Source organism: Plecotus auritus, assembly GCF_963455305.1.
Source record: "Plecotus auritus genome assembly, chromosome: 3".
NCBI lineage: Eukaryota > Metazoa > Chordata > Mammalia > Chiroptera > Vespertilionidae > Plecotus > Plecotus auritus.
In genome coordinates this window covers 195,610,017-195,622,118 of record NC_137772.1, presented here as the reverse complement: position 1 = coordinate 195,622,118, position 12,102 = coordinate 195,610,017, and the positions used below count along the sequence as shown (strand labels likewise).

Here is a 12,102-nt window from a genome sequence, read left to right as displayed (position 1 = left end):
TGTGGTGGCCATCTTGTGACGACATCGTGTGATGCCACCTAGGCTTTTATTATATAGGATGGCCTTTGCTGGCAAAGAGTAAACTTTATGAAAATAGGGACTGGCTTCCCTTGTTCAGTTATTTACCTCCAACAACTAATACAATGATTTGCATGTTATAGGTGTGCCATACATATTTTTAATAAATGAATAAATGAAAGTGTCATGGAAATCAAAACACCAGTTGGTTTTAAGGAGTGATCAGTGGTGAACAGTTTCAAAAGCTATGGAGAAGTTAAGTAGGATTGAGAACAAAGCACTTAGGCAGGCCTTGGTGAGAACTTCTCAGCCAGACTGCAATGCACTGAGTAAAAGGAAAGTGAGGAGGTTAAGTATGGGCAGATTCTTCTCTTAAAAAGAGAAATGCCTGTTATTTGAGAGATCAGCAAGACCTTTTCTTAAAATGGAGCATAATGAAATAGCAAGAAATTAAAGACATATAAGAACAATGGGTTAATTAATATAATAGTGTCCTGAATTAGAAAAGACAGCATATAGTGGATCTTCATTTCTGAAGACTTCCCTTTGCAGGATTTATGTATATTTTCCTTTAAGTGTAAAAGTTATATATCATATACTAGTTTCAGAGGAAGAAAGAAAAGTAGATATATGTCCATTTGCTGGTAGTCATCTCACAAAAACAAATAAAAATTACCCTGTTCTTTCACTAACATTTTCCAGGAATAATGACATAGTCCTTAACTTCTAGAGACCACCTACTCTAACTCTTTCTCATAGCAACATGTTTAATCAAATTCAGTTGTGGAAGGTTATTTTTTTATCTTCCAAAATAAATAACTAGAGTTAGCCATTAATTCCAACATCAGTTCATATTTGATTACATGAAAATCACTGGGTACCCATCCAGACTCGTCTTCCACCATTCAGTGTGGTAGTTATCATTACTGAAGGCAACAAGAGAAAGCAAAGAGGTCAGATGGAAAATCCTCTTCTGGAAAAATGGCATACGATTTCACTTCTGCATGCAGAATGTGTGTGTATTTTTCTTCAAGAGTAAAAGTTAAATCCGGTGTTCTAGCCACTTCCAAGTATCATGGTTGATACCTTATGAAATGGAACTAGTGACTTTTACAAGCCTAAAACAGAAACAGTGTTTGGAAGAAGGAGAGCTAGAAGTGGACACAACAATGCTATCTGATCCAGAAAAGCTGACTCCATGTGTTATTATTCTTTCATGCCAGGTAAAATCCCATCAAAAGGAGTAACTCCTCAATTCACTAGTCTTAGAATAACTGAGCCATGAAGACAAAGTTGATTAATGAAGACATAAGAAGATGGAACATCAGGACAGATGGGGCCTGATCATAGGCTGGCTGATGGCATAGCGAGTGGAAAGGGAAAAGAAAGAGAAAGCAGAGATAAATGATGGTTCTGCTTTACATGATTAGCACCATTATACAGTCTGGACTCTCTCACTGGAACCATCCAACAGGTAAAGCTGGAGTTCTAGCTCCTAAGATACAGGTAGGAAATCATTGTTTATCATGACATTTAGGAAAGGACAACTTCTGGCAGGCAGAACATTTGCTTTGAAATGAACAAAGAGCACACCTCGATGCAGCAGTAAGAACCCAGGCATTCTGACAGTCACTTCTTCCTCTCTTTCACCTTTCTCTTCTGGGACTACAAGATGTCAGACTAGGTCAAAAGTAGCAATTTCCAAGGAAACATCTACAGATGTCTTTGCTGTGTACCAGGTTCTACCCACGTAGGTCCTGCATGAGCAGCAGTACCTTCTCTCCTGGCCAAAGTAAATATTTAGCTCTGCCAGAGGGCAGAGTACTTTACTGCTCTTTGTTCATGCTGTTCTATGAGGACACATTTAATTCATACAACCAGAGATACAAGCAATGATGCAACTATGACAGCAATGCACTGGGTGCCTTACCATAGCATTTAGTTTATTGTTTTGCTTTTTTATTTTTTGAGCTTTGAAAAATATCAAAAATCTAGTCTGCTGTAATAAAGTACTTTTTTCTTAGCATTTGCACATCATCAGCCTAGCAGTATTGATAATTTCTAAATTAGCCTTGTTTTCATAACATTTATATGCCTTTGACTATACATAATGTCACAACAGTTTTGACTATACATAATGTCACAACAGCTTTTTTTCTGAAATGAAGAGTAATTACAAATAACTCTTTAAAAAAAGGTCAGTATTCTCTGAATATTCCTGATTAAAAATATGTTTATCAGCTATTAAAGATACCATGGAGGAAAATTAAGTACTTTTTGTAATTAAAGAAAAATGGAACTAGTGTTAGCTTATCGAAACTTTTAAAGGTTTAGTTTCTAAGTTGTGTGTGTATCTGAGCCAACACAAACATTTTTTAAAGAAAATGTTTGTCCTTCTGCCATTAAGAGATGGAATTATTGTCTATTAAGTATTCATAAAAAGATGATTTGTAAATTATGGAAATTATATAAATACTTAGAATTATCTTAAATCCTTTCTCACACCTTCACCATATGGGCTCTTTCTCTAAGATACAACCTCTTATTAGCTTTTTAAATTAGAATCCACGGGAGAGATTTCTTTCCAAAAAATATCTTAACCTCTATTGAGTAAATGCATGTTTCTATTTTTTATTCCCCCCTTGGCCTAGCTTTCATGAAGCTCAGAGTGGAATTTGTGGCCCATATTTTATAATGGACTCTGGTGCATGCATTTCTAGCTATTAATTTCTCAGATTTTTACTTAAGCCTTATTTTCCTTTTGATAATTTTATCTCTTTTTTAATATTTATTAGACTAGGTAATTTTAAATATAATAATTCACAACCTTTTTGAAATGAGATAGGATATCTTACTTAGGAATGCAGAAAATAAATAATTGGGTTATGTAAAAATACTTTCCTGATTCCCATATCATTTATTTATCCATTAAAAAATTATAATAATTCTTGATGACATTGGGAGTCAATTTGGCCCAAGTAGAGCTGGAATCTTTTTTAACACTGGAGAAGACTAGATAAGGAGAACATCCCAGAGGTATGAAAATAGAATCTCAAGTTTTTTTCTGTCACCATCTCTCATTCTTTCTCTCTGTTTTAATGACAGTGAAACAAGGTAAAAATAAAACCCAAGTCACTTGATTACGACTGTACGCATCACACAATATAACTTAATCCAGGAAGGCTTGCTTCTCAAAACCTACAGTCATGCAAGATGGACGGTGATGGTGGCAGGGCAAGCACTGCCTGGTGCCTGACCTTGGTGAACGACAGGAACTTGCCATGAAGCAAACTCCAGGTAGCCATTATTTACCAAGCCCTCTGCTGAATATTCACAAAACTGTTTCATGTGTACTATCTGTTAAATGTGCCCAACAGAAATAAAATGTACACTCAACATTTCTCAGCCTCCTTTTGCCAATAATACCAAAAATAGGATTTATGAGTTCTATTGTTTCCAGTTCAAATTTCACATCCAAACATTTCCTTCTCTTAATTGGAGTTTAAAATAGAATCTATTCTTAAAATGCCCTTAAATAGTCTTTTCTTATTCTTGAGAGATGTCTGTGTATGTGAACAGCAGACTAAGACATATAGAATGCAGAATCGTGGGTACAAAATGAAATTAAAGAACGTCTGTAGGTATAGAGCAAGGTTTCCCGTCTTGGCACAACTGACATTTGGGGCCAGATAATTTCTCTTGGGGAGTGGGAATGGGGTTGTCCTGAGCATTGTAGGTTGTTTGGCAGCATCCCTGGCCTCTGCTAACTAGATCAGTAGCAGCCTAATTTCCCTTTGTGACAGCCAAAAACATCTCCAGACATTACCTAATGTCCCCAAAGTTACACCTGATTTAGAACTGGTCAACAATCCAACTTCTTAGATAAGCTGTAAACAATTTGTTCATAACTGTTTATGGGGAGTCTAGTAGGTAGATAATACTACGGTTCTGAGGCACTTTATTACTGCAATGTGTTTTGAAGACACCAAGCCAACCATTCAAATATACCAAAGAAGCACCATGCTATATACTTTCTTTTTCATGTCTTTAGGGGTACACAACACACTAATCTGATCTATTTATATCTCTAACTAGGTACTTCTAGTGTCTCATTTAAATTGAGTATGAAGAGAAGTGACTGATTTCTCAGCCCCTTATGAAGATTCTGGAAAAGATTATTTCATATTTCTTCTCTGAACATTGAACCATTAAGGCTCTGTTTGCATTTAAGCTTTATACATAATGCAAGTTTTCCATACCTTCTTTTATTGCACGCTGAATTTTTAAATTATTTCTTTGTTATCCATTTAATTTTAAAAATCTATCTTTACAATCTTAATCTTATGTTTATCTCAGCAACATGCTAGTTTATACTATTATAAACACCTATAAAATTGCTTTGTAATTCTTAATTTATGACACTTAAGGTTTCCACAAATTTAAATAAACAAACAAATAAATAAATAAATAGCTGTGTTCCGACTCCTATCATGGGAATTTATTGCTTTAATTTCTTCCCTTAGAAGATCATTGGATGTGTGATAGAACAATAGACACTAATTTAAAATGCACATACTTGCTCCAGTGAACTTTTCCTTCCAGTGCCTGCATCTCGCCTAGGATGGCAAGGAGAAGAGAGGACTTCCCACATCCCACTTGGCCCACAATCATGGTTAACTGACCTAGAGAAATGAACAAAGGATAGTAACAGAATGAGATGGAATTCTCTTTGTAAAATAAGACCAAAATACATTTATAAAAGGTCAACATTTCACAATCAACGGCTCAGTTTTGGTCTCTGGCAATAAGGTATTCTAACAGCTCCTTTCTCTAATATGTAAGTTTTTTTTAAAAAAAGGGAAGAAAAATTAAAGATATAGGTCTTGATTTATTATTTTTCAAGCTATAAGAATAGCTAACATTGATGAACAGAGCATTGAGATGGTTGCCTAAATAATTTAGATTAGTTTTAACTTTATATTTCAATTCATCCAGGAGAAAAAGGCAGTTGTGACTAAAATTGATCATTGGGATGAGTGATTTGGGCTGTTAATGTCTTCTCCAATTTCTTATATTGATTTGCATGTATTATTGAAAAATCCCAAGCTACTGACCATCAGATGAGGTAAAAAAAATATTTCTATTCAACTAACCAGACATTTTAAATACAATTATTGTGTATTTCAGCTTTAAATGTTTTGAAAACTTTATCAGTCCTCCTTAGGGATAAAAAAATAATTTTCTCATAAACTCTTTTTAAATCCTTTCTCAAATGAAATGAGAAATCAACAACCCCATTATTTAAATGGGTCAAATCAACAAATGAACTGACCACAGTTAATTTGTACAGTAAATAACTTGTCCAAAGATCTATACTCAGTAGTATAAGGCAAGTCTTATCATCTCCAGTTATTCCCATAGTGATACAGTGACTCATGAGCTCCATGGTGAAAATAAATAATGTTTATGAATTTAAAAAATCTTTTTGTTAAGCTCAATTATCTTGGAAACCCATGGCAGTGATAATTAACAACCAAATGATGCTTACCTGTTGGAATTCGAATATTTATATTGGATAATGTAGCTAAGCCACTGCCCCATGAAAAGTACCCATTTGTGACCTAGAAAATAAGAATACAAAAATTAAATTATAAAATTATGTAAATATGTGGCATTAAAAAATAATTCCAATTAAAATAAATTTTCTTTATAAAGCACTGGCAGACTTTCAATACAATATAGAACACACAGTGGTGAAATTTTGATGCAGAGTTATTAATATTTAAGAGTTATAAGTGAAAAACAAGCAAGAATGGATATCAAAGGAGGCTCTCTGAATTAATGACATTATGAAGAATGCGAAAATTTGGGATTACTGGGCCATTTTCATGTGAGCAGTCTTAAAAAGCAATTCTCCCAAATATTTTCCAAGTAGCACTCTTCATTTTTTTTCTCACTACTAGGCAATTCCTAGGATCTTGGTGATGCAAATTAAAGAACAGAAATAACTACAGCCCCAGCCGGTTTGGCTCAGTGGATAGAGCTTTGGCCTGCAGACTGAAGGGTTCCTGGTTCAATTCCAGTCAAGGGCACATGCCCAGTTGTGAGCTCAATCCCTAGTAGGGGTTGTGCAGGAGGCTGCTGATCAATGATTCTCTGTCATCATTGATATTTCTCTCTCCCTCTCCCTCCTCTCTGAAATAATTTTGGTTGGAATAGTTTGTAGTTCTTTCTTTTTTTAATGTTTGAACTATAAGGATTCATTGTAATTCACTGAAATGAACAAAAATAGGTACAGAGACAGAGAAGCATTGAACAGACTCAAACTTCAGTGGAAAGATGGGGATTGGGAGGGTGGAAGAAATCAACCAAAGGACGTGTATGCATGCATATAAGCATAACCAATGGACACAGACACTAAGGGGTGAGGGCATGTACTGGGGGGTGAGGGTGGCCGGGGGAAGGTCAATGGGGGAAAAGGAGACATATGTGATACCATACTTAATACTTTAAACAATAATAAAAAAAGTAAAGAGGACAGAGGAATAAAGCACAGAAATAAGGCAACATTGCTTGGGGGGTTATGTATAAACCTCAACAACCAGCAAAGATCACAAGACTTAGAATTATCCAAAGCAATGTTTTTATCTTATTTTTGTTATTATTTTATTTTGGCAATCTACTTCTTTAAGCAGACTTCAAGTGGACTTGGTAGTTTTAATAGTTACAGTAATGGGTAACAAAAGAGGTATGACAGAACCCAAAGATTGAGAAGGTGAATAGAGAGTTGAAGGGAGGGGAAATGTCCAAAAAATAGAGAAAATTAAAGTAAGTATGCCATACCTTGCTCATAAATTAATATTTTGCTTCAAAACCACATATTATGAAATTTCTAAACACATTATTTTTCAGAATTTTGCAAAATAGATTGATGTCTAAATTGTTACCAAAAAAAATATTCATAAAAAATCTTCATAAAACAATTTGAAGAGTAAAAAAGTTGTTTAAAAAGGGTAGATTGTGTTCTTCCAAATAGGTTTTCTCTAGCTTGCAAATGTGTGGCATTTACTAGTATGTATGAAATATCCATCACATAGATATGCATAAAATTAGTCCTGGAAAGCTGGTGGCAGGGAAGGGCTAAGTTATTGATTACTTTACAAATATTTGCTGAGCCTGCACTCTGTCTGAAGTGATGTAGGCTACAAAGAAGGTATAATGCAGCTTCCCTACCCCTATGATCTTATTATCAGGTGAGTATAAAAACAATGGGTAGCCCTGGCTGGGTGGCTCAGTTGGTTGGAGCACTGTCCTGTACACCAAAAGGTTGCGGGTTTGATCCCAGCCAGGGAGCGTATTGGAGGCGACTGATCGATGTTTCTCTTACATAGATGTTTCTCTCGCTCCCTCTCTCTCTTTCCCTGCCTATAAATAAGTAAGTAAATAAATAAATAAATAACATATCCTCAGGTGGCAATTTAAAAAAATCATGGACATAAGTGTAATATAAGACACTATGGGCATGGGACAAACAGACAGTAAGTGCAACAGCAGTTCAGAAAGAAAATCATTTATGTCTGAAATGGGTAAAAAAAAACTTGCAGAAGAGGAAGCCTTTTAACTAGTTTTAGAAAAGACATTGAATTTGAATGAAGGCCTTTCTGCGTAAGAACTACAATAAGAATAGGTGCAGAATCAAAAACTATGAAACATATTGTGGGAATAATAAAGGTGGCTGGGACAGGGGTTTCAAATACTTTGCTTAAATGACAATCAATGTTCAAAGAAATTATACAAACTCGGAAGCTGAGGGCTCTCTTTCTCTGAGAATAACCAAGGAGGCTAAAAGAGATGCAGACATAGATGGTTTGGAAGAGGGTTAGCATGGAACCGAGAGGCCCTACACGACAACCTTTATGCATCCAGTGAATTGGGAGTGAAGGTTATCTGCAGAAAGAGGGCGCAACAGGAAAGACAGGAGAGGGGAAGAGAGTGGTGACCATTCCAGAGCTACTGTAGATTATGGAAAATAATGCTGCTGAGAGGCATGCAAAAGAATTGCCAAGAACTACTGAGCATCAGCTGAGGTTGGAGATAATAAATCTGAGGTTAGGCCAACTTGGACCATTTTCTCCATAGTACTCAGCAGCCTGCTTAAAGGAGCGTAGAAGGCATGAGGTTGGGATTGCTTACAGAAAGGTGCTGAAGGACTGGGAGAAAAGAAAGGGGCTCAAGTTACTGGAGGTTGCAATGAGGTTTAAAAACAGTAACAGTGAAGGTGAAGGCCTGAGAGAGCTGGAGGGTAGGATGTGATGTGACTGACTGACTGGTACTAAAACTTTTAAGATTTCAGAAGAGCAACAGCCCCAGGATGTGGCCAAAGGTGAGCACAGGTGCAGCTGTGGAAGTAGATTTAAGGGATTTCTGGACTGGGATACGAGATAGGCTGCGTACTTGGAAGTTTAAATCACATGCATGCGTGCACCAACTAAGGTAAAAAGATGAACTAGAAAACAGATCCCTGAATCTCCAAGGAAGGAGGGAGTGCAGCTAACACATAAACCTTTGCAAAGGTTCATGAAAGAATAGGTGCAAAAATGATCATCATAGAATGATTTATGATAGAGGGAAGATGGAGGCAAAGCCAGTGTTCATCACTAGGGATAAGCAAAACACAGCGATGCATGCTACAGAGTACAATAGTGTAGGTAGGAGGGGCACACCATCATAAACCATTTCAGGAAATTGAAAGCACAAGATGCTCATGACAACACTACCTATTTTACAGGATATGGGTATGTTTAAGTACATATATCGAGCACATAACAGCTGGTGCCACAGTGGTGGGGGGAAAGGGGAGAGATATGAGCGCAGCAATGTCTGTGTTGGGGACCTTCAGAGGGAGCTGACATTCTTTACTTGGTGGTGGCTGCATAGCTGTTTACTTTTTCATTTAATGGTACATGTATGTTTTATTTCTCAATAAAAATATTTCAAGAAGAAACGAGTTATTACCAATTTGGGAATTATTGCCATAAGTAAACAATTAATTTGGGCTTGAAGGTGGGCTTGAAACTGTAGTGGCCACTCGGAGGCATAGCAGACTCTAGGACATTTATAAAGGGGGTTTCTGAGATTTTTTTTTTTTTTTGGTAGATTTTCTTGGTTTGTTTTTTTATTATTTATTTATTTATTGGTGCAGGAAGTGTCAGCTTTGGGGGGAAAATAATGGCCTCCTGTTTTTACACTCAAAATAAAAACAAATTTAAAAGGCACATAGAAAAGACATATTTTTAGATCCCTACTATCTTGTATAGAAAATGTCAATTAAAAAAAACTAACCCTATTTCCTTATTCACTAATGCACTTATTTATCTCAGCATTGTTGAAAATTAGCAGCATAGAGGATCCTTTCTAGTCTCTCATCACTTATTTTTCATAACCTACTAGTTCACACCCTACTTACACATTATAATTGCCTATAAAACTACTAGAATTATTTTTAAATGGTGTACATGTGTTTTATATATATTTAAAGCTTTCTAAGACATTCTAACATATAGCCAAGGTTAAGAGTCACTACAGTTCTTTCTAATTCACAGGTAACATATTTTATCCTCAGAACAACCACACTAAACAGGCATCATCACCTCAGGATGGACAAAGCATGGCTCAGAGAGGCAAAGTAATTTTCCCCAAAGTCACACATCAAATTAATGGCAGAGGTAGGGCTCTCATAGGCTTATTCCCTCCACTAACACATTTGCTCACATTTTGTAAGTGCTTATTGTAGGACAGGTATTGTGCCAGGCAATAAGGAATGAGAAAAGAATTAAATGTAGCCTTTGGCACTACTCTACACTCCACTGAGCCTCCCTCGCTCTCTGATTGGCCGGGCTGTGCATGGAGTTGGATAGTCTGGAGCAGCCAAAGCAGCTAGTTTTCTAACAGGACTGGTTTCCTGGCCTCTGGTGGCTCCGAAGTCCAGAGGCTTTGACGGCTGCAAGCATCTGTTCTAGTCCCTACTCAGCACTGACCCCTCCCTAGGGCTTATCCAAACTAACAGCCCTCAGCCTGTATTACTCTGGTAGCCTGTCCTATCAAAGCATATGTGGCTGGGGAGAGTACCCACCACAGCTGAGTTTAAAATTAGATCAGTATCGGGAAACTGGGGAATGCATGCAGCACTGGTCTAAACTTTTCCTGGTTGAAGATACTATCTCATTTATTTCCTTAAAAACTGGATTTGTAATATTGGTGTTCTCTATAAATCAATTTACTTGGTACATAAGCATATGAAGGGAATGATGTTGGATACTAACTTCTAATGCTGATTCAGAAGAAAGGCTTGGTCTCACGCTATTAAAACATACTGCTGAGGCAAAAACTGGTTAGGAGGTCAGGAAGAACTGAGAATTCTAAACTCATCAGAATATTTTTTTAACTGTTTTAAGATTAGTGATTATAAAGAGACTTTAAAAACATGTTTCAGGACACATTTGCTGAACGTCACCATAACATTAATGTTTCTATTCGTGTAAGAATCCAGGAAATAGAATAACCTTTATTGCAATATCCTCTGATTCTGCAGGACGTAGATGTCGTGTTGATTGCTCATAGCTGTCCAGGTGATATCTTCCAGGCTGTTTCCTGTTTATGGTTTTTGGCTGTTGCATTCCAAATGGAAAAGAACACAAATTGAAGCTTTATGAAAAAATTGAGGTTTGACTGAACTCACATTGCTACTTCTCCACTTGAATTCCAAGAAAAAGAAACAAGTAAATGTCATATTTAAATTATTTCACTGGTTTCTCCCTCCCCCCACAAAAAGGGCAAATTATAATGAAAAAGTGTTAAGCTATAATTTTAAGTTTAATTCACAGCTTTTTAAGAAAAATGAAAACACAAAGATATGTGACTTGCAAAATGATGGAAGTTAAAGTGCCAAACCCCAAGCTAGGTTTTGGATATCTTTTCTCCAGCCATTGGATGAATACACCCAGGCAATAAAGAACTGTGTGTCATGTCAAAAGGCAAACACACTAATTCAGGTTAACCCCGAATCTACTTGTTAGGCTACCAGGCTTGTAAATGTTCCAACACTCTGCATCATGAGGATTTTGAATCTCACATACTCACTTAAATCAGATAGGGCTAATATCACCCGAGGATCCATTGTGGAGTGAGAAAAGGTATAAAGAACTAGGAATTTTTCCCCCAAACATGAATATTATTTCATAAGGAAACCTCACAATCATTGTAAAATGATCTGGTCTTTATCAAATACTAGAGGCCCACTGCATGAAATTCATGCACAGGTATGGTCCCTAGGCCTGGCCTGCGATCAGGGCCAACTTTCCTGGCTGCCGGCAGCCACCTGCCCCTGCTGCCACCCACCCCCGGTCCCCATTCACCAATGGGCGATCGGAGCCTGCTGGGGGCGGGGACCAAGAGGTCGGCCTCTCCCGCCCCCACTCACCAGCCCCACCTCCCCCCCACCAGTCACCCTCTGTGTGTGGGGTGACCAGCAGGGCAGGGGCCTTGGCCTGGCTCCGCCCATCCCTGGTTCCCTGTTCCCCATCAAGCGATTGGAGCCTGCCTGTGTGTGTGTGTGTGTGTGTGTGTGTGTGTATATAATATTAGAGGCCCGGTGCATGAATTCGTGCATGGGTGGGGTCTGGCCAGCCTGGCCAGCGGGGGCGGACATGGGCAGTTGGCCGGCCTGCCTGCTGGTCAAACTCCTGGTCGAGGAGACAATTTGCATATTGGCCTTTTATTATATAGGATATACACTGAGTGGCCAAATTATTATGCGTTCAGAGATCATAATAATCTGGCCACTCAGTATATGTAGGATTATAGCATTGTTCTTAGTCAAATGACTAAAGCATCTATAATAATAAAAGCATAATGACCTTCCGGATGACCAGCTGGGACTGTGAGGGAAGCCCGGGTCCCAGGTGCCTGCCGGTGGCCGGAGGGAAGCCGGTGCCGGCAGCCAGGGGAAGGAAGGCCTACTCTTTTGCACGAATTTTGTGCATCGGGCCTCTAGTCCATAATAAAGATGCCAGCTGACATTAAACA

General features: G+C 37.7%; 1 protein-coding gene across 3 annotated transcripts in view; it reads right to left on the bottom strand.

Annotated features, from left to right (window-relative positions):
* Window positions 1–12,102, bottom strand: part of ABCC9 (ATP binding cassette subfamily C member 9) — a 127,795-nt gene that overhangs the window by 60,164 nt on the left and 55,529 nt on the right. For all 3 annotated transcript variants that reach the window (XM_080662427.1, XM_080662428.1, XM_080662426.1), the window contains exons 16-18: window positions 10,581–10,685; window positions 5,567–5,639; window positions 4,595–4,700 (exon numbers count right to left, since the gene is read on the bottom strand). In XM_080662427.1, the coding sequence (XP_080518553.1) occupies window positions 4,595–4,700; window positions 5,567–5,639; window positions 10,581–10,685 (284 nt within the window). The remainder of the gene's footprint in view (window positions 1–4,594; window positions 4,701–5,566; window positions 5,640–10,580; window positions 10,686–12,102) is intronic.